The 25,560-nt window shown below is 43.0% G+C and overlaps 1 protein-coding gene across 3 annotated transcripts in view; it reads left to right on the forward strand.

Moving 5' to 3' along the window:
- The window catches only part of SLIT1 (slit guidance ligand 1), a 606,757-nt gene that overhangs the window by 528,555 nt on the left and 52,642 nt on the right, over positions 1-25,560 (forward strand). For all 3 annotated transcript variants that reach the window (XM_033941251.1, XM_033941252.1, XM_033941253.1), the window contains 3 exons: positions 11,682-11,821; positions 18,162-18,255; positions 18,484-18,621. In XM_033941251.1, the coding sequence (XP_033797142.1) occupies positions 11,682-11,821; positions 18,162-18,255; positions 18,484-18,621 (372 nt within the window). The remainder of the gene's footprint in view (positions 1-11,681; positions 11,822-18,161; positions 18,256-18,483; positions 18,622-25,560) is intronic.

Below are 25,560 nucleotides of genomic sequence, written 5' to 3' on the forward strand. Positions count from 1 at the left end.
AAAATCAGCGAGATCTGCTGGATTAAGATAATCTTTAGTAGAGTTATTATAAGTAACTCTAAGTCGAGCTGGGTATAACATACCAAACTTAGCACCCATGTTTTTCAGCTGGGGTCTGTATGATAGCAGCAGCTTTCTTTTCTTTGCAGTTTCTTTGGCTAAATCTGGGACAAACAGAATTTTGTTTCCTTCAAATGTTATGGGAGAATGAAGTTTAGCCTGCTGCATTATTTTTAGCACTTGTTGATGCCTTAGCAAGGTAACCAAAATGGGTCTTGGGTATTTCTTGTGAAATACAGTAGGCTGTGGGAGTCTAAAGGCACAGTCAAAATCCAGCTTTATCTCGTCGTTCATCTTGAGGAGTTGAGGTAATAGTGCAGCCAAGAATTCCACAAGGTCACAAGCCTCCCGACCCTCCGGTAGGCCCAAAAGTTGGAAGCTGGTCCACCTCGCGCGGTTATCAGCGTCTTCAAGCGCTTTCTCCAGCGCTGCCACGCGGCTTCTTTGCTTAGTCAGCGATTTTATAGCCGATTCAGCTGCCGTCGTTCTGGTCTCCAAAAGCGCAGTCGAGGTTTGTAATGCTGTTAATTCTTCTTTTGAAGCAGTGAAGTCTGCCTTCAGATCTCCAACATCCTGCTTTGTTTCCAATAATAATTCTTTAATTGAGTGAAGTTCACTCAAAATGGCCGCCGTAGCCGCGGCAGCCGCGTCGTCGGGCTTGCTGGCGTCTGCCTTAGTCGGCGTTGTTGGTTCAGCGCTTTTGCGCTTGTGGGACTTACCGGCAGACATTTAAACACCTGATGCAGGTATTTGCGCTTCGGTGAAGGGGATAATGAAGCCTTTTTTGATTGTTTTTCGAGCCTGAGCGAGCGGAGCTCGTGCGCTCAGCTACCTAGCTCATCGGGCTCGCTAGCGCCCCCCTTCAATGCTTCCATTAATATTTATTTATTTTTACGTTTATAATTCACATATACCTATGTGGAACATAATAAAAACACATATAATTTTAAAAACTGACATACACAAAACTATAAAACAAATTTTCTGAACCTATTACTAGGATTACCATATGACTCATGTGGAATTTGAGGAAATTGAAATTAGAGTCCAGCTTTCTGTACATCACCATCTGATCTGATCATTATTGTCAAGCATCTCTGGGCATCAAGAATTTTACTAGATAATTGTTCCTCTACTTTTCCTCTTTATTAGCCAAATTATTATCATGCTGTTGAACTTCCATCCTCATCTGTGTGCCTACCAGTATCTGGTCAATACAGTGTTCCCCCACGAATCGCGGACTCACTCATTCGCGGTCTGCTCCGACCGCCTCTTCCTGTAGTAAAGTCGGGCTACACCAATCAGGAGCTATATGTCAAAGCAGCTCCTGATTGGTGTAGCCCGACTTGACTACAGGAAGAGGTGGTCGGAGCAGACCGCGACTGATTTTCTTCACCCTCCGGCGCTCCAGCTGCCCTCTCCTGCCTCCCCAGCCTTTTACCAGGCGAAAAACTGCATTTGCAGTTTTTTTTTTTAATTTGCGGGGGTTCCTGGAACAGAACCCCCTTGAATTTGGGGGAAGTACTGTATAACAGTTTCTCCATGGAATTTAAGGCTAACTACATAGTCAGCATTATTACTAGGAATCTGAAAATACTACTTTGGAAGATGCTCTTTCTGCCTCCTCCGTGTCACTATTAGGCTACTAGCTGATGTGCAAAGAAGTTCTTTTTGTCCAGATCTCACCCAATCAGCACCAACAACTTCAAAGCCTAATCAAGGGCTTTTCCTAGCTTCCCATCCACCCTTGGTCCCAGCACTTCCCCTTTTGAGCCATAAGAACATAAGAGTAGCCATATTGGGACAGCCCAAAGATCCATCAAGCCCAGTATCCTGTTAACAACAGTGGCCAACCCAGGTCCCAAGTATCTAGCTAGATCCCAAGTAATAAAACAGATTTTATGCTGCTTATCCTAAGAACGAACAGTAGATTTCCCCAAGCCATCTCAATAATGGCCTATGGACTTCTCTCTTAGGAATTTATACAAACCTTTTTAAAACCCCGCTAAGCTAACTGATTTCACCTTATTCTCCGGCAACAAATTCCAGAGTTTAAAAACACGTGTGAAGAAATATTTTCTCCAATGTGTTTTAAATCTACTGCTTAGTAGCTTCATTACATGCTCCCTAGTCCTAGTATTTTTGGAAAGAATAAACAAGCAATTCACGTCTACTTTTTCCACTCCACTCAGTATTTTATAGACTTCTATCATATTACCCCCTAAGCCATCTCTTTATTTATTTAAAAAATTTATATACCGCATATAACTATGCGGTTTCCATATCACATACGTAAAATCTTGTTTCCCTGCGATTACCACATATAACATTGACATGTCTAAACAACATCATTAATCGTCCCTGTTATAAACAGGAATAGAGCACATATTCAATCAGTTCAGAAATACAATCAATACAATCAAAAGAGTTCTAGGTTCGAACAATTTTTATTGATGCAAACAAGAATGTTATCAAAACAGTAAACACAAGAGATTCATAATACTATTATTGCAGCATCATATTCAATAGATAAGAACAGCAATACAATGTCAAAAGAGTTCTAAAAGACAGTTATCAACTGAAATATACCTTAGCATAAGAAGGCATTGGTAAATAATTGAGTTTTCAGCATTTTCTTAAAATTCATCCTCCCCTCACAAAACCACAGGTTACCAGGCAAGGCATTTCGTAGTTGTACGCCAGCCACAAGATATCATTGATGCTCCGATCCTGGCATGCATAGTCGACATTCTACCCTCCAAACTTAATTTCATCCCGTTTACATCTCTAAGCTCTCTTCTCGGTTTATAGATCTCAAATAATTCTTGTAAGATCTTTGGGGAAGCATGTTACAATGTCTGATGTATAATCGCAACAATCTTAACTGCACGCTTTGTTGCATAGGTAACCAGTGTAGTTTCTTCAACACAGGAGTTATATGGGTACTCCTTGGAACCCCAGTGATTAATCTTGCAGCGGAGTCGATAAGCATTTGCAAAGCCCTTAACTTCCCTTTCACAACTCCTAAATATAGTGAATTACAATAGTCCACCCTACTCAAGATCAACATCTGAACCACCGTACGGAAATCATTTACTGTTAATATTGGCTTCAATCTATAAAGCATTTGAAGTTGCATGTATCCCACCCTGATTATTTTTAATGTTTGGTTTTCCATTGTCAGACAACTATCTAGGCACACTCCCAGGACACTCATCTCCTTTTTTACTGAGAGTTTCCCCCCCATAACAACCACATTTTCCAACTCAAAATTATCTCTTTGGCCTTTCACCACCATATAACAGCCTCTGGAAGAGCATTCCTGATTTCTACCACTCTCTGGGTGAAGAAGAACTTCCTTACGTTTGTACGGAATCTATCCCCTTTTTAACTTTAGAGAGTGCCCTCTCGTTCTCTCTACCTTGGAGAGGGTGAACAACCTGTCTTTATCTACTAAATCTATTCCTTTCATTATCTTGAATGTTTCAATCATGTCCCCTCTCAGTCTCCTCTTTTCAAGGGAGAAAAGGCCCAGTTTCTCTAATCTCTCGCTGTACGGCAACTCCTCCAGCCCCTTAACCATTTTAGTCGCTCTTCTCTGGACCCTTTCGAGTAGTCCTTCTTCATGTAAGACGATCAGTGCTAGACGCAGTATTCCAGGTGGGGGTGTACCATGGGCCGATATAGCGGCATGATAACCTTCTCCGATCTGTTAGTGATCCCCTTCTTAATCATTTGCCCTTTTCACCACCGCCACCGCACATTGCGCGTACAGCTTCATTAACTTATCTACCAGTACTCCCAAGTCTTTTTCCTGGGGGGTCTCTCCGAGTACTGCACCGGACATCCTGTACTCGTGTGTAAGATTTTTGTTACAGACATGCATCACCTTCACTTATCTATGTTAAACCTCATTTGCCATGTCGCTACCCATTTTTCAAGCATGTTTATGTCACATTGCAGATCTTCGTAGTCCTTCTGTGTCTTCACTACTCATATACTAGGGTCTTATATTAATGTGCATAATATGCAGTTTACTGAGTTTTTTAATTTTTTTATTTGCTGAGTTTCAATTATTTTTTTTTCTTTTCTTTTTACCTCTTCCCCCACCCTGATGTGTTATCCATATATGTTCTTTCTTTGCTATAGCTATTGTAGTTCATCCCCATATCCATTCTGTACCAGTCTGGAGTTTGTACGTATGTATTATATTGTATTAATTTATTGTATTTTTCCCCCCCTTTGTAGATTTGTAATACGCTTTGAAATATTTGATAGTGCGTGTACATCAAATTTTAATAAAAACTTGAAACTTGTTACAATTTGCTACAGTTGTCCTTATAGTGCAAGGTTTTCAGTAAGTGTACCCTTACATGCAAAACAGCTAAGTGCTATTCTGTAAGAGTACCTGTAGGTGGCATGGCACATAAATGCAAGGAGGGTGTTCATATGGGCAGATCATGGGAGGGACATCAGGTTACTGCCACTTACACACCCCACTTACAGAATACTGTAACTTATGCACATCCTTGCCATATATTTAGGTGACCCCTGTTAAATGTACTCGCCCCAATACCAGGTTGCACTAGTATTCTATAATGGAACTTGGACATCCATCCAGATGTTGTTATATAATAGGATCTTAGATGACCACCTTTAAAATCACTTATGATATGATAAAAATGAGCAAAGTTGTACATTCCTAAAGAGGCATAAAACTTTGGAATGGCCTTGTTGGTCAAATTTGGAAATGTGGGGATAGGAGTTCATTTAGGAAAATGCTGAAAACGCAATTATTTGTTGATGCATTTCTTCGAGCATGTGACCTACTGCAAGGGTTGAATCTTTCTGCTTTTGTTTTTATCTGTTCTGACCTGTTTCAATATTTTATGTATGTAATTTTATTGTAAACCGTTTCGGAATAAAACGGTATAGAAATTTTTTAAAATAAATAATAAATAAATAGTCATTTCTTACAGCTAAGATTGACAGCTGCAGATCTGGCACTTGTGCTGTCCCTTGTCTGCTCTTTGAGCATGGTATTTCTAGTTGTTTGTCAGCTGTTCAGTGAGCTGCTCGAAGCAGAAAAGGGGCAAACATTGGTTGGTACCATGGTAACTATATTTAATTATCTATGGGAGTTGAGCATACAAAATGCTGCTGCAGACCTGTATTTGTAGAAACTATACATTATGCAAATGCAATGTAACTATATCTATCTGTCTATCTATCTACAATATATGCATTTTTTGCTGATACTTTTCATGACCAAAAGTACCATTATAAATGTCTTGCTTTTCAAGGATATAGATGTACCCTGTTCTCTGCACTTTATGATTCTCTAGAGAAGATAATTAGCTGCTGAAAATAAATTCCAGCTAGAGAGGGAGGAAGAGAGAAAGGCAGGCATATGGAAAATTGGGTCTCTGAAAAATAAAGCAGAATCAAGAGGCAGAAACAACCAGAGCTACCTCTTAAGGCCCAAAATTACCAGATGTAAAAAAAAAAAAAAAAAAAAGTGCTAAATGACCTCTCATGTTGTCTCCTTGGCAACGAAGCATCTTTACAATAGGCTTCTATTTTCCTCTGGGGTTTGCAGATCCCTTCAATCAAACCATTTATCCTTGCAGCTTTCAAACCAAGTAAAAATGTTTCCTTACTCCTTCCTCCTTTAATTTTGGCGAGATATGGAGAACAGATCAAGTTTCTGATAAAAGAAGAAGGTTGACATGACCAGCAGTGGAAAATAATGGAGATAACAGGGGCTGTATGAGACACTATAAGTCAAAATGTGTAGGTATATATATAATGTATGTGTATGCATTTAAAGTATTTATGTAACAAACATACACATAGAGGTATATATATCTGTATATATGAGATGCATATAAATTTATACACTTCTCCCTCCATATTTGTGGGGGTTAGGGGCAGAGCTGGCCTGCGAATATGGAAAGTTGCAAATAACTTTTAGGGCCGACTCTGACCCACCCCTGCCTGCGTCCCGGACCTCCCCAGACCATACCTGGTGGTCTAGCGGTGAAGTGGAGCAGGAGCGATCTTCCTACGCTCCTGCTCCGTGCAGAGCTGTCAACAAAAATGGCTGCCGTGAGTTCCCATGGTCTCACAGCAGCCACTTTTGTTGACGGCTCTGCATTGAGCAGGAGCGTAGGAAGATCACTCCTGCCTCGCATCACCACTAGACCACCAGGGAAGATCTGGAGAGGTCCAGGACGCAGGAGGGAGGCAGAGATGGATCAGAGGCAGTCTTTAAAAATTACTGTTGTTTGGGAGGCAAAAAATGGGAATAATCGAAGTTGCGTGTAATAAACCCGTGACTACGGAGGGAGAAGTGTATAAGTATAATATATTTATATAGCTAGTAAGAGCAATTTTAAAATTCCATATTTAGTGTACACAATATTTTCTATAATTTAATTAACCCACCCCCCTTTTACAAAACCACAATAACGGTTTTTAGTGCAGGCTGGCGCATTGAATGCTCTGTTCTGCTCTCAACACTCTTAGGAACTCTATGGGCATCTGGAGAAGCGCAGTGCATTCAGCGTGCCAACCTGCTCTAAAACCCACTATTGAGGTTTTGTAAAAGGGGGGATAAATGTGAATGTCTGATACAAAATCACAAAAAAATAGTATATACGGTAGTTATACTGGCTCCCAAATGAAAGCAGGGTAAAATTCAAGGTCTTTGTTGTTGACACACATAATCATTCTTCTCTTGGAACCATAATATCTAGCAGCCAGACTACATTACCATACACCAGCATGCGCCCTGTGCTCGAGCCAAGAATAATACCTTCCTTCAGAGACATCAAACACAAAAACGTTAGGACAAGAATGTTCTCAGCGATGGCACCAAGGTGGTGGAACTCCCTTCTGAAGGAATTAAAACTAGAAAAGTACATCGTAAAGTTCAAGAAGGTGATAAAGACCATCCTCTTCACAGACTATTTTAACTAATAAAGCTGGCTTATCCCTATTAGGAACACAACATAGAACACAATACAGGTATTATGTGTGCATATAATACACGATACTAGTATTATATGTGTATATGGTATAAATGTGTACATATACGTAGGATGATTGATTATGATATAAATGTGTCTGTATTGAAAACCATCTCAGAAAACGCTAACTCTGTATCGTAACACCTTTACAGAAGCTCATGTATTGCAACGCCTTTACAGAAGCTCGTGTAAACTGCTCTGAATTGACTCCCCAGTCATTAGTAGCAGTACAGAAGCTTTCAATAAACAATATATCGTGATTGTGAGCCAGTCAGGGCCTTAAGCCCCTCCCACTACATTCCAAGATGCATTGGGAGGGGGAAGGCCCGTCATTCTAAGCATGCAACCCTATAGGCAGGAGGGCGTGTGCTTCCCTCCTTCCGATTGTCATCCGAAGGTATGGGGATGTCAGGGGGGCCAGGAATGTTGGGGGATGGGGAGGATGTTGGGGGGTCCAGGAATATCAGGGGAGAGGTGTCCAGGGATTTTGGGGGATGTCGGGAGTCCAGGGATGTCGGGGGTATGTTGGGGTAAGGGGTATAGGGCTCAGCAGTTCTTTTTTTATTTGGTTAGTTTGGAGGTGCATTGGAGGGGATCAGTGCAAGCGAGGGAGGGAGGGAGAGAGGAATCTCCCTGCCAGTTCATCTGATCCTGACAGGGGGAATCTTCATCAGCTGAGCTGGCTCAGCTGATGGGGATTCCCCTGCCATGATTAGCTGATGGCAAGCCCTCAATGTACTGTTTTTCCTCCATTTTTGGGTGGTGGGAGGGGGGTCAGTGACCACTGGGGGAGTAAGTGGGCAATTTGGACAGCTTTGAGGCACTTTAGACACAATTAAAACAGGTCTAACTGCCATCATCTATGTTCCGTCCTGGGAAAGCTTTGATTACCGCTGCAGGACGTCCAGGTCTAAGCACACCTGATGTCCGCTCTTAACACATTTCCCAACACGCCCCTTTGAGCTCTGGATACACAGTGGTTTTGATTATCGGCACTTGGACGTCCCAGCTATTAGGACATCCAAGTGCTGACTTAAGCTGGTTTGTGGATGTTTCAAAGTTTTGATTGAGTCTCTATGTATATTAACCAACCATGTCCCATAGAAATTACTTTTTGGTGATTTTGCTGCACAGACATCCACATTTATTTAATCTAAGTAGCTATTATGTACAATGAAAAATGAAATTTTAAATACCTCTGTTATTAGTGGAAAAAGACATGCTATCTCATGCATCATCCCTTCCTCCATGTAAAGGATTTTTACATTCCTTCTACGGAGCTCTTTTTGTGAGCAAGGTAGGAGTTCATGTTCCTTAAAAATAATTGGCAGAACTCATGAAATGTCCTCTTTGCAGCTGTCTACACCATCCAGTTGCTGGTTTCAGTGGATATTTTAATACTAATTACTAGATTATTTGCTGATGATTTCCAAGTAGATATGGCAAAATAATAATAATAATAAATAAAAGAGAATTGTCCAGTTCAAATCTTCTGTCCAGCTGCATTTTTTTGCATCCATTACCTACAAAATGGTTGAATTAGCCATTGAGTTCTGTGTCTAACCATGTACAAGATTTAAATTGGGTCTGAAGATTTTGCATTTATTTATGTATTTGGTTTTTTGTTTGAACGGGATAATTGGAAGTTTCTGAAGATAAAGCTTTGCCTTTGGGTGCTATTACAAACATTATTTTCTGAGGAATATTCAATGTGGCGATAATAAAGTATTTGCAGAGCCTGCAGCCTCCATTATGGCAGCAGGAGTCAAGATTTTCATTATTGCTATCAGTAAGATTTTGCAGTCTTAAGGGATTAAAATTAGATTTGGGAAACGGCAATCTGGATAAATGCACATCTTTCAAAAGCAGTGCCAGTCAAACAACATTGCCATATTAGTAAAATGTCTCCCTTCCATCCAAAACTCCCATCTGTCCCTCGATTTAATACATATTATTATTCTGGATAAATCAGAGGAATAGGAGCTGATGCTGGAGGCAGCTGAAACAGTGAAAATCAAGAATAGGCATGAGCAAATTGAGTTTTAGATCAGCAATATAAAAGTTTACTTTATTGAAACATTTTATTAAAACAAAGACTTCCTCTTTTCAGAGAAGCCAAGATATTGAGCACCTCTTAAGAATCTGGTAGCCAATCCATGCATGTGTGCAACATTATGACAAAGGATACCATACAAGTCCTTTGAAATATGATACCAGGAGTACCAAATTCATATCGTTAAGCCAGTGACGGAACATAAGAGTATATCTTCCCGATTGCGCCCCTTTGGCTTAAGTTCAGAGCAAAATGTGGTGACAGTGCAAAATGTCTTAAAATATACTGAAAAAGGAAAAAAACTGCAGTTTGTATCTAACATGGTCCAAGAGGTAGATAAATACTCCTTCCTCAGGGGTCCTAGAAAGTGTCATATACTAGGGTACCATATGGATGACAACTGGAAGTAGCAATTTTGTGAGCAACTATACTACTCCTCTGCAGTGTAAGATCACTTTGATCAGACTCTGCTCGTTTAGTTGCTCACAAAATCGCTATTTCCAGTTGTCATCCATATGGTACCCTAGTATGTGACACTTTCTAGGACCCCTGAGGAAGGAGTGTTTATTTGAAACATGGACTGTCGGGTCCGGGTTTATCTACCTCTTGGACCATATGTTAGATACAAACTGATTTTTGTTCATATTTATGTTCATTGATGAACTTGGCATCTTGTACACCATTCATGCGGTTTTTCCTTTTCCCGTTGTTTGACGCATCACTGCAGTTCCATTGGATTTTTTTGGTTGTGTTTGCCTATAAAATATACTGAACCCACAATCAAGACAGTGGTGAGTTTTCTTGTCCAGTTTGAGACTGAGTCAGATTTCACACTACTCACTGCGTGAAGTGGTTTTGGTTTTGTTGTTGTTTTTGTGGGGTTTTCTTTTTTTTTGGGGGGAGGGGTGTCTTTTGCAGTCTGTTTTACTTACACACGGCTTGATTATTTATATATATATATATATATATATATATATAAATAATCAAGCCGTGTGTGAGTAAAGTGTGTGAGTAAGTGTAGCGGCCGCCTCTACTCTAACCCGATTCTCTAATCGGCGTCTGTAACATGGACTCCGGTTACAGAATCAGGGTTAGTATAGGCCCAATTCTGTATAGGACACCTCTCCCGGGTGTCCTATACAGAATCAGGGCCTAGGATTAGTGGGGATGGGCGGACCCGCTATGCCTAAGGCCTGATTGGTCCAGGCTTCTAGAGCCTGGCCAATCAGGCCTTAGACTTAGCGGGGATGGGCCGTGAAGGGGCGGGCCTGTTGGCTGGACGGCAGCAAGATCCGTCCAGCTAGCCAACATTTAAAGGTTAGTTGGGGGGGGAGTTAGGGGAGTCATCGGGGGGAGAAGGTCATTAGCATGGGGGGTCCGGAGGGGGTCTGGCTTTCTGGAAGGAGGGGTTGTGCACCCTCCTGATGGCGATTGGGAGTTTGGGGGGGTTCCAGCAGGAGGGGTTCGGCACCCTCCTGATGGCGATCTAGAGTTTCGGGGGGCGGGGGCGGCTTTCCGGCAAGAGGGGTTCAGCACCCTCCTGACAGCAATTGGGAGTTTGGGGGGGTGTTCCAGCAGGAGGGGTTCGGCACCCTCCTGCCGGTGATTGGACAGGCGGTGGCGGCCGCCGCTATACTTATTGCAGCAGGGAGATCCCTTGCTGCGATAAATATAGCGGCTGCGTCTACTTACAATGTAGGCCTGCATTTTGCTGGCCTACATTTTAAGCGTCTCTTCCTCTACTAGGGAGACGCGTAGGGCCGCCTAGGTTTGCCTAAGGCCCTTGGGCGAGCTTAGGCATCTTGCGGGCCTCCCTAGGCTCCCAGAGGCGCCTTCAATATAGGCGGCCTGCCTGGGGAACATTTTTTTAAAAAACGTGCATCCCGATTGGCTGATTAGACAGCTGTAGGACGCCTACAGCTGCCTAAAATTGGGACGGCACTTTGCAGAATCAGGGCCATAGTGCCCAAAAAGTTAGTGCCGACCAGAACAGCACTTAGTGCGATTCTACAAGGTGTGTGTACCTTTTATGGAATCGCACCCTGTGTGCATTGCATAACTTAGGCATGCCCATCTAGGTCAGCTAAAATCAGGCCTACTTGCCTGCACCTAAGTTGAACACATATCGAGCATATTGTATAAGAATGCTCCAAATCTTTAGGAATGCCCATGATCTGCCCACAATCCACCCCTGACCATGCCCCATTTTGAAAGGAGCGCACCACAACTGGCGCATACTTTTTATAGAATCGCGCTTTCCAAGTTGTTCACATAACTTTTAATAATTGCCAATTATCATTGCTGATTAGGCCAATACAATCAATTAAGTTGTGCGCGCGCGCGCGACCTTAGGCGCCATATAAAGAATTGGGGGGACATAGCGTTCATGTTGTTTCTCGATATTCTTTTTTCCCTCTATGTTGGGTTCCCTGTAGGACCTTTTTTGCTACACGGAACAAATTCTTAAAATTGGACTCCAAAATGTTAAAGCATTCGTTTTTGCCCCTCTTTCATTCCATCTTTCTCTTACTTCACAGGTGTTCCTGTGCTGAGGGATTTGAGGGTCCGACATGTGTGATTAATAAAGATGACTGTGAAGACAGTGACTGTGAGAATGGAGGCACCTGTATAGATGGGGTCAATAATTACACATGCATATGTACACCTTATTACATAGGTATGGGGCTTCTGTCTATTGTATCCTCATTCGTGCCCCTTCAGTCTTTCTGACTTTCCACTTATACTTTCTGCTTCTATTGACCTCACACAGGGGCTTTTTTACCAAAATGTGCTAAGGCAGGGGTGTCCAATGTCGGTCCTCGAGGGCCGCAATCCAGTCGGGTTTTCAGGATTTCCCCAATGAATATGCATTGAAAGCAGTGCATGCACACAGATCTCATGCATATTCATTGGGGAAATCCTGAAAACCCGACTGGATTGCGGCCCTCGAGGACCGACATTGGACACCCCTGTGCTAAGGAGTTAAGCACTTGGACATAAGAGCATGACACCACCTGCTAATTTCACACACAACTGCATGGCTTATTATAGGATGGGAAATGGGCATGGGCTAAGCATTTCATGCACAGGCCTCCTTGCATTTGTATACTATGCCACTTATACTCACATAGAACAAAAAATAAACCCTACAGTAATGGAGGTTGAAAAATCACAAAATGGGAATGGTGGTTGTTGCATTAGTTAATCACTTCTCACGCGGAGAGAGCCCAGGGATGTTCCGCAGTTAACACTCTTCCGGGTGTAACCCCGCGACAGCTACTCACTGGATTTTCCAGCGGTGGCTGTGTGACTGAGGGCTCTCCTGCTTTCATTAATATTTATTAATTTTAGTTATTATTATTTAGTTGGCCTTTGTCTCTCTCCCCTAATCATTTTCTAGTCTTGGGGTTTGGGAGGTTCTTTTCTATTTTGTGACTTATACTCACATAGCACTTAGGCATCCCGCTGACACTTTTACAGGTAAGTGTGCACATTTTAGTATGTCAGTGCTAATATTCTAAAAAAAAAAATCCAAAATACTGTTGAGGCAAGACTAGCATGAAATATAATTATTAACAATGGCATTTATCACATGGAGGAAAAAGACCTCAGCTGCCAACAGACAATATAAGAACATAAGAGTTGCTATACTGGGACACACCGAAGGTCCATCAAGCAGTATCCTGTTTCCAACAGTGGCCAACCCAGGTCACAAATACTTGGCAAGATCCCAAGGACCCAAGGAGTAAATCAGATTTTATGCTGCTTATCGATTTGCGAGCACCCCCTCCCCCCACCCCAAGAACTGGCATCGCACCCCCCCGCTCAAACCAGCATCGCACCCCAGTACTGGAAGCGGCATCCCCCTCCCGCCCTAACAAGCTCCTTACTCCATCTGGCACCGGCATGCAGCACCAACCCACAGGACGTGCTGGTGCCAGTGAACGAAGATCTTGCCTGGGCTGGGCCTTGAGCATCTGCGCAGAGAAAACAAGAGCCAGAAGGCCTTGAGCATGCGCAGATGCTCAAGGCCCAGCCCAGGCAAGAGGTGGGATCTTTGTTCACGGGCACATCCTGTGGGTTGGTGCTGTGTGTCGGTGCCAGATGGGGTAAGGGGCTTGTTTGGGCGGGGCGGGGGATGCCGCTTCCAGCAAGGGGGTGCGATGCCGGTTCGAGCGGGGGGGGGGCATTCTCAGGCGGGAGCAATGCCGATTCGAGCGGGGAGGTGTGATGCCGGTTCTCAGGGGGGGAGGGGGCGATGCCGGTTCGAGCGGGGGGTGGGGGTGGTGGAGCAGTGTCGTGGCGGGGGAGGTGGAACCAATCAAGTGAGTTTCCCTTACTTCCTATGGGGAAACTCGCTTTGATAAACGAGCAATTTGGTTTACGAGCATGCTTCTGGAACGAAGTATGCTCGTAAACTAAGGTTCCACTGTATTAGAATATGAGTAGAGCTGGAAAGTTTTTGAAGCTCCTTTTGTTGAACTGCATAAGGAATGAGTTTGTTAAAAACACAGCCCCTGAGAAAGCTGCCTGAGTGAAATGGAGGGCCGCCATGGGGCACAGGTAAGTGGGGGGAGGGGGGGAATTCATTTTTTTTTTTTTTAAGTTCAATCAGTTTTATTAGCATTTTGTCATATAAATACAAACATAGACCTCATATTCATAATAAGTCTTTACAGAGTGTAAGTACAGGCGGTCCATGACATATCAGGAAAAACAGAACAAAGAAATAAGAACATGTTGATAAAGCTGAAGTTGAATTGTTTTGAAGCCATTCTGTCTTGGTTATTAATTACACTATAAAGTTTTGAAAATATAAAAAATACAGGGCCTCTTTTACAAAGCCACAGTAGCATTTGTCCAATTCACCGAAGCCCATCGCTGTCACGGCTTTGTAAAAGGGACCCTTAGTGTCTTTTGGTCACAAGCCTTTCTGTCCTTCATGTGATAAATATGTTGGTAGTCTTGCCGCAATGGTTTTTCATGTGAGGTGAAGAGTAACATTTGTCTGCACTGATTTTGGTCAGTGCTAATTATTCTCAACAGTAACATGTGCACCTATTATAAAATTGTCCTTTTTCTACCCACTGTCACTGGTAACTGCATTGACCCTAACAGCCATTGCACTAATACCCCCCTTCCCCCCCCCTCCTTCCATATATGGCACCTAAATATTGGTGCCGACAAGCACACAGTAAGTGTGATTCTGTAGAAGTTGCACACATGTTATAGAATCATGCTTGGTGCCAGTGAATGTCATAATGTTTAGGCATGCATAACTTCTAGGAATGCACATGATCTATCTCTGGCCATGCCCCCTTTTACATAACATTTTGTGCAATGTAGAGAATGACACGGGGACAAATTTTTTCCCGTCCCCGCAGAAACTCATTTTCCCATCCCGGCGAGTTATTTTCCTGTCCCTGTCCCATTCCTGCAAGCTCCATCCTCATCTGCACAAGCCTCAGCCACTTTAAAATCATAAGTAACAACATTCTTCAGCTCAGATTGTGATGTCATAATGCCTCATTCCACAAATGCCTAAGCTCCGTCCTCATCTGCACAAGCCTCAAACACTTTAAAATCATAAGTAGCAACATTCTAGAGCTCAGATTGTGATGTCATAATGCCTCATTCCACCAATGCCTCAGCTCCGTCCTCATCTGCACAAGCCTCAGCCACTTTAAAATCATAAGTAACAACATTCTTCAGCTCAGATTGTGATGTCATAATGCCTCATTCCACAAATGCCTAAGCTCCGTCCTCATCTGCACAAGCCTCAAACACTTTAAAATCATAAGTAGCAACATTCTAGAGCTCAGATTGTGATGTCATAATGCCTCATTCCACCAATGTCTAAGCTCCATCCTCATCTACACAAGCCTCAAACACTTTAAAATCTTAAGTATCAACATTCTAGAGCTCAGATTGTGATGTCATAATGCCTCATTCCACCAATGCCTAAGCTCCATCCTCATCTGCACAAGCCTCAAACACTTTAAAATCATACGTGTTCAAGGCTTGTGTGGTTAAGGCAGAGCTTCCTTGAATGGGGAAGGGACAGGGACAGAGAGAAAACTCATAAGGACGGGGAAAAATTTGTCTCCGTATCATTCTCTAGTGCAATGCGCCTACTAAGCTGTGTGCGCAACTTCTAATTAACAGGTCTTAGTTGCCAATTATCAGCACTGGTTAAACCAATTAATTGTGTGCACACATCAGTTACGTACGCATACTCTTAGGCGCCATATACAGAATTTGGGGGTTACTGCAGAAAAAGGATTTTTCTATATGGCAACTGGATGGGAAGATCTGGGAATGCCCCAGTCACCAGTGCGTAGGCTTTGCACATTAATTTTTGCATCTAACATGCAATAAGTGCAACACTCTATTGCCCTCCAGTAAAAGGGCCCCTTAGTCTCTTGTTTTATTACTTTTGTGGTCCAAATTAGCATTAAAATATGTCTGCATATTCGTACCGTATGTGTTACCACACTCTTACGTATACTGAAAATCATTGAGGATTTCTAAATGCCATTGGAAAGGACTTTATCATTGAGGTGCTAATTATAATATCCCCCCCCCCCCCCCCCCAGCCTTCATTCTACAACATCACCCAGCCTGTTGCTTAGAGGATTTCTTAAAAAAGACAAGGTAAAATAAAAGAGAATCTTGTCTTATTCCTTTCCATCTGATCTTTGACTTGAAAACCTGTCTCACCTAGGTGGATGATTTTAGATTGTACTGATACAATGGTGGGAACATAGAGAAAGAACTTTTATAAAAAATGTTTGTCCAAAAACAAAAGTCCTACTCATTATGACCTAAAAAAAAAGTCCCTCTCGCAGCCATAATCAAACAGGCAAAACATCGATATTTCCCTTCGATTATGGCTATGAGATGGATGCTTTTGCACTGAAAATGTCTAAAAGAATAGCCATTTCCAAAATGAAGCATCCATCTTTTGAAGAACGAAAAAACAGGGACATGAATATCTGTCTGGCATCATTTTAAAATATATGGCCACACATATATCCCTGCAGAGCAGAGTAGCCTAGTGGTTAGTGCTGTGGATTGTAAACCAAGGGACTCGGGTTCAAACCCCACTATAGCTCTCTTTGTGTAAATGTGATCCCTCCAGAACCTGAAAAATGCCTACGGTACCTGAAAGTACACCAAAAGCCTTCAGGCTTGCAGGTGTCTGATATATTTAGGTACAGTTGCTATTTTTCTGTTTCTAGAAGACTCAGAATTATTATTATTTTTTTTTTTTTTAAAGATCAAAATTAAAGGCATTTTTATTCAAAGATGCTTACATTGAAACGTCCTTATCAGGACGACATTATCTTTATTTTAACCTACTGAGATCTGTCTTTCCTAAGATCTTTAATTTTTTTTTTATTTTTTATCCTACATTCTGGTTTTGTGTTAATTATTTCTTTTCTTTTTTTAGTAGATTTATAATAACATATAAAGATTTATAATAATAACATTTGAAGAGGAAAAAACCCAAGAAACAACCAAGTATACAAGTATTAATTATGACATGATACGTTCCAATTGTACAAGCCGAACGGAATTGAAGTGTGACTTGAACCAGGGTCCCTTGGTTAACAATCCACTGCACTAACCACTAGGAAAGGCTCTTCCTCTGACCTGCTTGCTACAGGTTTTCCTTTCTAGTTTCATTTTCAGGGAAGAGGAGGTCAGCAACCACTGGGGGATTAAAGAGGAGTCATGCCTTAATCCCTCCAGCGATTAGCAACTTTTTATAACTTGAATGTGACTGAAATGGGTCTTGATAAAAATATCATTTTTTAGACATGGACCCTTTCTTCCTATTTGAAGATCCCTATTGGACATCCTACTTTTGGGCCCTCCCTAGTCCCGCCCCAAAACACACCCACAACATAGCCCCTTGCTATTTGGACAAACTGGTGTGAAATATATCCAAATTCTGACATTCCAAAACAGGATTTGGATGTTTTTACTACTACTACTATTAATTATTTCTACAGCGCTACCAGACGTACGCAGCGCTGTACAAAGTCACAAAGAAGAAAACAGTCCCTGCTCGAAAGAGCTTACAATCTAAACAGCCAAGACAGACAAACAGGATGTCATGGAACAGTTAAGGGGAATGGCTAATCAGCTGGCTGGGATGGTGGGCAGAGGAGTAGGGTTAAGGATTGAAGGCTATATCAAAAAAGTGGGCTTTCAGTCTGCTTTTAAACAAGGGAAGGGGCTTGACATACAAACTCGGGTAATTTATTCCAGGCATAGGGGCCAGCTAGATGAAAGGAACGAAGTCTGGAATTGGCAGTGGAGGAGAAGGGTAATGTTAAAGAGTGACTTATCTGAGGAACAGAGTTCTCTGGGAGGTGTATAAGGAGAGAGGAGAGATATTGAGGGGCAGCAGAATGAACACACTTGTAGGTCAGCAATAGGAGCTTTAACTGTATGCGATAGCGGATAGGGAGCCAGTGACGTGTCTTAGGAGAGGGGTGAACTATATTAATATATGGTCTCTAAGGTATATCTTCATAAGTACTTTCAAAGGTTTATAAACCTCATTAGTGTCTGCTGTATGAAAACAAACTTTCTTCCATACAGACAAGTGACACGCTGAGATTGATAGTACAATTTCTTTATTAGCTCATGTAGTATAAATAGTCATACTCATCTCAGTCTACGCGGGTGGGGACAGCACTCCGACATAGAAATTATGTTTCGCCCTAGTCGGGCTTTATCAAGGAATGTCCCCCTTACGCCATACAGCTCATGCTCCCCGCGCTAAATTGTTCAGTCAGCTAGGAGAGGGGTGACATGAGTGTAGCGAGGTTGGTAGAAGATGAGTCATGCAACAGAGTTTTTAGCAGATGGACTTTTTTTTTTAGGCATTTTCACATATCCATCTGCTTTGAAAATGAGCACCAGAATGTTTCAGGGCTGAAGGAAAGAGAAACCATGATGCAATTTACTGTATATGAGGCTGGTTTTGTTCCTCCATTCTGCAGGAGAACATTGTAAGCAAATTATTGATTTCTGTTCCATGGAGAGGAATCCCTGCCAGCACAATTCCAAGTGTGTGGTTACTGCTGAAGGGCCAAAGTAAGTAACCCATTTTCAACCGTTACATAATTTCCCAATCCTAAGCAATTCCATAGAGAGCGATTTCTATTACTTTTTGGATATTAAGATACCTTAGGGAAGTAATTTGTGTTTAATCTTGAGGAGACAGATTTAGGTAACTCCCTAGTCCCCGGCTCACAGTTTTGCCTTCAGAGAAATGTGTCTCAAATATTGGCACAATAGATGCTTTGTTTTCCTGCCTCTTAGGTGTGAGTGTCCCCCGGGCTACATGGGAGATAATTGCAGTTTCAATATAGATGACTGCAGAGACCATCAATGCCAGCATAACAGTCAGTGTGTGGATGAGGTGAATGGATATTCCTGCCTTTGTACAGAAGGATACAGGTAAGAGGATGCATGGATGGATATCCCACTGATCACAGAATTAAGAAGGCAAATCTTCAATGAGTTTTAACATACTGAACACGGAAATTGTAAGACAGCATGCCTATGACTGTAGTAGCAGTACTCTATGTCAGATGACTAGAAAATGCCAATCTGTGATTTTCCTATAATGTTTTCAAGTTCAAAATGTGTTGTAGTTCAAGTTCATCCCTATTTGATCTACTGCCCCTGGGATATGACATCTAATATTATAATAGGGTGAGAGAAATTGGAAATTGCCCTTTCCTAGTGTTATATATTTGCTGTTCTAAAATCAGCACAGCCCTTAAGAGAAGAGCTTGAACTGAATGTCCTAGAGCAGCGATGGCGAACCTATGGCACGCGTGCCAGCTGTGGCACGCGAAGGCCTTGCAGCTGGCACGCGGGAAGGTCCGCAATAGAGAGCTGCACGGGTCGCGGGGATCCCGTGGGGACGCCTCCGAGGGTCGCGGGGTTGGATGTACTAAGTCGCGCGGCTTTTCTCCCTACCTGCTCTGCTTGCAGCACAGAGCTGAACGGAAGTCTTCCCGACGTCAGCGCTGACGTCGGTAAACAAAGCCCTCCCTCCCTCCGACGTCAGCGCTGACGTCGGGAAGACTTCCGTTCGGCTCTGTGCTGCAGGCAGGGTAGGTAAGGAGGAGTAGCCTCGCGGCTCAAGTGGCTACCAAGGGAGGGGGGCGGTCCGCCCCGCCCCATGTGCAGCACAGCCGGCCAGGTCCCCTTACTTTTGTGGAGCTAACCCGACCGACCGACCGACAACAGCCCTGGTCCGACAAACCTCCCTGCCCTTAACCGCGAATCTAAATTACCTTCTTACAGCAGCTGTAAGAAGGAAATTTAGATTCGCGGTTAAGGGCAGGGAGGTTTGTCAGACCGGGGCTGTTGACGGTCTGTCGGTCGTGGAAGCGCCACAAAAGTAAGGGGACCTGGCCGGCTGTGCTGCACCCGGGGCGGGAGAGAAAGAGGGGGGAGAAGGACACTGAAAGCACTGGGGAAGACAAAGGGGTGAAGAAGGACGCTGAAAGGCCATGGGGAAGATGGGGTGGGGGGGAAGGACACTGAAAGCATTTGTGGAAGACAGAAGGGGGAGAAGGACGCTGACAGGACATGGGGAAGACGAGGGGGGGAGAAGGACGCTGAAAGCACATGGGGAAGACAAAGGGGTGAAGAAGGACGCTGAAGGCCATGGGGAAGATGGGGTGGGGGGGGAAGGACACTGAAAGCATTTGCGGAAGACAGAAGGGGGAGAAGGACGCTGACCGGACATGGAGGGGAGGGGAGAAGGACGCTGAAAGGAAATGGGGAAGAGAGAGTGGGGAGAAGACGCTGGCAGGGAAGAAGACAGAGATGCCAGACTATGGGGGGAGCGGAGGGAAGAAGATGGGTGCCAGACCAATTTGGAAGGGGAGAGAAAGGGAGAGGCACAGTAACAGAGCAAATGGAAGACGCAGAAGGAAGAGAGACAGTGGATGGAAGGAACTGAATGAGAACATGAGGAAAGCAGAAACCAGGCAACAAAGGTAGGAAAAGAATTCTATTTCTTTTTTCTTTTTTTTTTTTGCTTCAGGATAAAGTAGTATATTAGTTGTGTTGATAAAAATTTATAAACAAAAGAGGCTCTGGTAGAAACCCGTTTACAAAGTGTGTATTCTTCCCAATTAATATTTCCAAATTAATAAAGTCTTTTTGCTTATTTGTAAATGGGTTTCTACCAGAGCCTTTAATTCAGTAGCATAATTAAATGAAATAACTATTTCTGAAGTTTATAGGGACGGAGGGGATTCCTCACGGGGACGGGTGGGGACGGAGGACATTCCTCACGGGGACGGGTGGGGACAGAGGGGTTCCTCACGGGGACGGGTGGGATTCCTCACGGGGACGGGTGGGGACGGGTGAGACTTTGGCGGGGATGGGTGGGATTTCTGTCCCCGCGCAACTCTCTAGTCCGCAATTAAGATATGCGGCGTGGCGGGAGGCGAGTGTGCCGGTGTCTGCTTTGCAGCTCACCTGGCAACAGGGCCGGACTGGCCATTGGGAGGACCGGGCATTGTCCCGGTGGGCCGCGGCCCATCCTCCTGTGCTGGCTGCAGTCCTGTGAGTGGATGTTTAGCCTGCCTGTCTTCCCCTTAGTATCCTATGAGCCAGGCAGTGTGTGAGGGGGAAGTGGGGGGAGGAAGAGAAGCTTCACACTGAGTCTGTCACAGGAACTCAGTGAGGCTGTAGTGTGACTCCACATGTGACATCTGTAATCAGGAACAGTTCCTAGTGCTCCCATGCTAGAGAGGTGAGGATATGGGGGGAAGTTAATGTGTCTAATAATGTGCTCCTCTGTAAAAACCTCTGTATCTTCAATGGGGGACATGCTAAATTCGAGGAAATAAAAAAGCTGCTTATGATGATTGCATAGAGAAGTTCAGTAAGCTGAGAGGAGGGCTGGGCTCTCTGTGAACAACCAACACACTAATCCTCTGCGCTGTACCTTATGGAAAACTCAATATAGCAAAAAACAGTAAAGTATATATGTGGCCCTTCACAGTGCTTTTGTAAACATCATAATAAAATAACAAAGGCTCCAATAATGAAAAATAAAAGTCCTTTTCCCATACACTCAGGTTGCACAAGTCCGGTTTTCACCCAGACAGTATATTTTTTTACCAAAACGGATGTCTACAATTAGTAAAATTCCCCAATCACATATTTTTTTATGGGGACGGATTTGTATACAGCACTTCATTAGATTTTTTTTTATTATACAAATTTTATCTTTTTGTAGACTTGAAGTCTTGAACAAAGAAAATGAGTACAGCAAAAAAAGCAAAAACAGATAGTGGAAGACCATTCCAAGAGGCCTGGACAGAGTACATATGGAGTGATTGAACGCAGTGGGAAAGCATTGTGTATTATGTGTAATGAAAGTGTTGTGTCTCGCACATCAAGTGTCAAACGTCACTTTGAGACCAACCATAACAGTGTTGCTGAACTTGGTTTAGCTCAAAGAAAAGAGTTCCTTGTAGGAAAATTAAAGAAATATCACTCCCAGTCTCTTAGTTTTAGCAACTATCTTTCAAAAACTAATCATCTTACAGTTGCTAGCTTTCAAATTTCACTGTGCATGGCAAAACATGGTAAGCCCCTCTCTGATGGAGATTTTATCAAAAAGGCAATTTTGGCTGGGAGTAATTCACTCTTCCATGATTTCCAAAACAAGGATAAAATTGTGCAGCGCATCTCTGAGATGCCGCTAAGCAGAAATACTGCAAAAGATAGGGTTCTGCGAATGGCTGCTGATGTTAGTCAACAGCTTACTTGCGACTTACAAAAAGCACCCTTCTACTCCATGTGCTTGGATGAAAGTACAGATATTACTAACCATGCAAGACTAGCGCTCATTTTGCGTTATGCTACTGGTGACATCATGAGAGAAGAGCTGGTAAAACTGCTGTCTTTGCCTGAAAGAACACAAGGGATAGATATCCACAATGCTGTGATGGAGGCTTTTTCATCACTAGACATAAGTCCAGAAAAAGTAGTTTCAGTTACTAGCGATGGAGCACCTAGCATGGTGGGGACAACATCAGGATTCATTCATTTCTTTGCTAAGGAAGCAAAACATCCACTGATTCAATTTCACTGCATAATACATCAAGAGGCTCTCTGCGCCAAAGAAAGCAGCAAAAAACTTGACGATGTCCTCAAAGATGTAACAAAAATGGTGAACTTCATCATGGCGCGTGCTCTTAATTTTCGACAATTTCAAGCCCTTCTTGATAAGGTTCAGGCACAATATAACACTTTACTGATGTACAATAATGTCCGGTGGCTGAGCAGAGGATGAGTGTTAGAGAGATTTGTGGCCTGCTTGGAAGAAGTTAGGCTACTTATGAACGAAAAGGGGGAAGACTATCCTCAACTCACCAACATGGCCTGGCTTACCAACCTCATGTTCTTTACAGATTTTACTAACCACTTTAATGTACTAAACAAAAAATTACAAGGCATGGGAAAAACAGCAGAAAGCATGTTTAGTGACATCAAAGCTTTTGAGAGAAAATTGCATGTTTTTGAAAAAGACCTTGAGAGTGGACAGCTAAAATATTTTCCCAACCTAAAAATACATTTGGATAATTCTACAACATTTGTGGACAGTCATAAAAAACACCAGGAAATCCACAAAGCATATTCCACCATTGTAGCCAAAGCAAAGGAGAATTTTAGTAAAAGATTTTCTCAGTTCCGTAAGATGGAGACAACCCTTTCATTTATAACTTCCCCAGAAAAGTCCACATTTGAAGATCTTGATCTTTCCTGCTTACAGTGGTTGGATATTCAAAATTTGGAAATGGAGCTACTGGAATTTCAAGAAAGCTCTATCTGGAAAAGTAAAGTCAATGACCTGCGTGTGGCTCTTGAACGTATTGAGTATGAAAGGGTGACAAATGAAATCACTGCTAGCAGTTCTGAAAATGAAATCCTAAAAGCGTGGAATTCTCTGCCAGACAATTTTAAGTCCATGAAAGCACTTGGGATTGCTCTTCTTACTTTGTTTGTAACATAGTAACATAGTAGATGACGGCAGATAAAGACCCGAATGGTCCATCCAGTCTGCCCAACCTGATTCAATTTAAATTTTTTTTTTTTTTTTTCTTCTTAGCTATTTCTGGGCGAGAATCCAAAGCTTTACCCGGTACTGTGCTTGAGTTCCAACTGCCAAAATCTCTGTTAAGACTTACTCCAGCCCATCTACACCCTCCCAGCCATTGAAGCCCTCCCCAGCCCATCCTCCACCAAACAGCCATATACAGACACAGACCGTGCAAGTCTGCCCAGTAACTGGCCTAGTTCAATATTTAATATTATTTTCTGATTCTAAATCTTCTGTGTTCATCCCACGCTTCTTTGAACTCAGTCACAGTTTTACTCTCCACCACCTCTCTCGGGAGCGCATTCCAGGCATCCACCACCCTCTCCGTAAAGTAGAATTTCCTAACATTGCCCCTGAATCTACCACCCCTCAACCTCAAATTATGTCCTCTGGTTTTACCATTTTCCTTTCTCTGGAAAAGATTTTGTTCTACGTTAATACCCTTTAAGTATTTGAACGTCTGAATCATATCTCCCCTGTCTCTCCTTTCCTCTAGGGTATACATATTCAGGTCTTCCAGTCTCTCCTCATACGTCTTCTGGCGCAAGCCTCCTATCATTTTCGTCGCCCTCCTCTGGACCGCCTCAAGTCTTCTTATGTCTTTCGCCAGATACGGTCTCCAAAACTGAACACAATACTCCAAGTGGGGCCTCACCAATGACCTGTACAGGGGCATCAACACCTTCTTCCTTCTACTGACTACGCCTCTCTTTATACAGCCCAGAATCCTTCTGGCAGCAGCCACTGCCTTATCACACTGTTTTTTCGCCTTTAGATCTTCGGACACTATCACCCCAAGGTCCCTCTCTCCGTCCGTGCATATCAGCTTCTCTCCTCCCAGCATATACGGTTCCTTCCTATTATTAATCCCCAAATGCATTACTCTGCATTTCTTTGCATTGAATTTTAGTTGCCAGGCATTAGACCATTCCTCTAACTTTTGCAGATCCTTTTTCATATTTTCCACTCCCTCTTCGGTGTCTACTCTGTTACAAATCTTTGTATCATCTGCAAAAAGGCACACTTTTCCTTCTAGCCCTTCAGCAATGTCACTTACATACATATTGAACAGGATTGGCCCCAGCACCGAACCCTGAGGGACTCCACTAGTCACCTTTCCTTCCTTCGAGCGACTTCCATTAACCACCACCCTCTGGCGTCTGTCCGATAGCCAGTTTCTGACCCAGTTCACCACTTTGGGTCCTAACTTCAGCCCTTCAAGTTTGTTCAACAGCCTCCTATGAGGAACTGTATCAAAGGCTTTGCTGAAATCCAAGTAAATTACATCTAGCATATGTCCTTGATCCAGCTCTCTGGTCACCCAATCAAAAAATTCAATCAGGTTCGTTTGGCACGATTTACCTTTTGTAAAGCCATGTTGCCTCGGATCCTGTAACCCATTAGATTCAAGGAAATACACTATCCTTTCTTTCAGCAACACTTCCATTATTTTTCCAACAACTGAAGTGAGGCTCACCGGCCTGTAGTTTCCTGCTTCATCCCTGTGACCACTTTTATGAATAGGGACCACATCCGCTCTCCTCCAATCCCCAGGAATCACTCCCGTCTCCAGAGATTTGTTGAACAAGTCTTTAATAGGACTCGCCAGAACCTCTCTGAGGTCCCTTAGTATCCTGGGATGGATCCCGTCTGGTCCCATCGCTTTGTCCACCTTCAGTTTTTCAAGTTGCTCATAAACACCCTCCTCCGTGAACGGCGCAGAATCTACTCCATTTTCTCGTGTAACTTTGCCGGACAATCTCGGTCCTTCTCCAGGATTTTCTTCTGTGAACACAGAACAGAAGTATTTGTTTAGCACATTTGCTTTCTCCTCATCACTCTCCACATATTTGTTCCCAGCATCTTTTAGCCTAGCAATTCCATTTTTTATCTTCCTCCTTTCACTAATATATCTGAAAAAATTTTTATCTCCCTTTTTTACATTTTTAGCCATTTGTTCTTCCGCCTGTGCCTTCGCTAAACGTATCTCTCTCTTGGCTTCTTTCAGTTTCACCCTGTAGTCCTTTCTGCTCTCCTCTTCTTGGGTTTTTTTATATTTCATGAACGCCAACTCTTTCGCCTTTATTTTCTCAGCCACTAGGTTGGAGAACCATATCGGCTTCCTTTTTCTCTTGTTTTTATTGATTTTCTTCACATAAAGGTCCGTAGCCATTTTTATCGCTCCTTTCAGCTTAGACCACTATGGGTCATCCTATGCTTGTGAGCAGCTGTTTTCGGCTTTGAATCATATAAAATCT

The sequence above is a fragment of the Geotrypetes seraphini genome, chromosome 4 (genome assembly GCF_902459505.1).
Source record: "Geotrypetes seraphini chromosome 4, aGeoSer1.1, whole genome shotgun sequence".
NCBI lineage: Eukaryota > Metazoa > Chordata > Amphibia > Gymnophiona > Dermophiidae > Geotrypetes > Geotrypetes seraphini.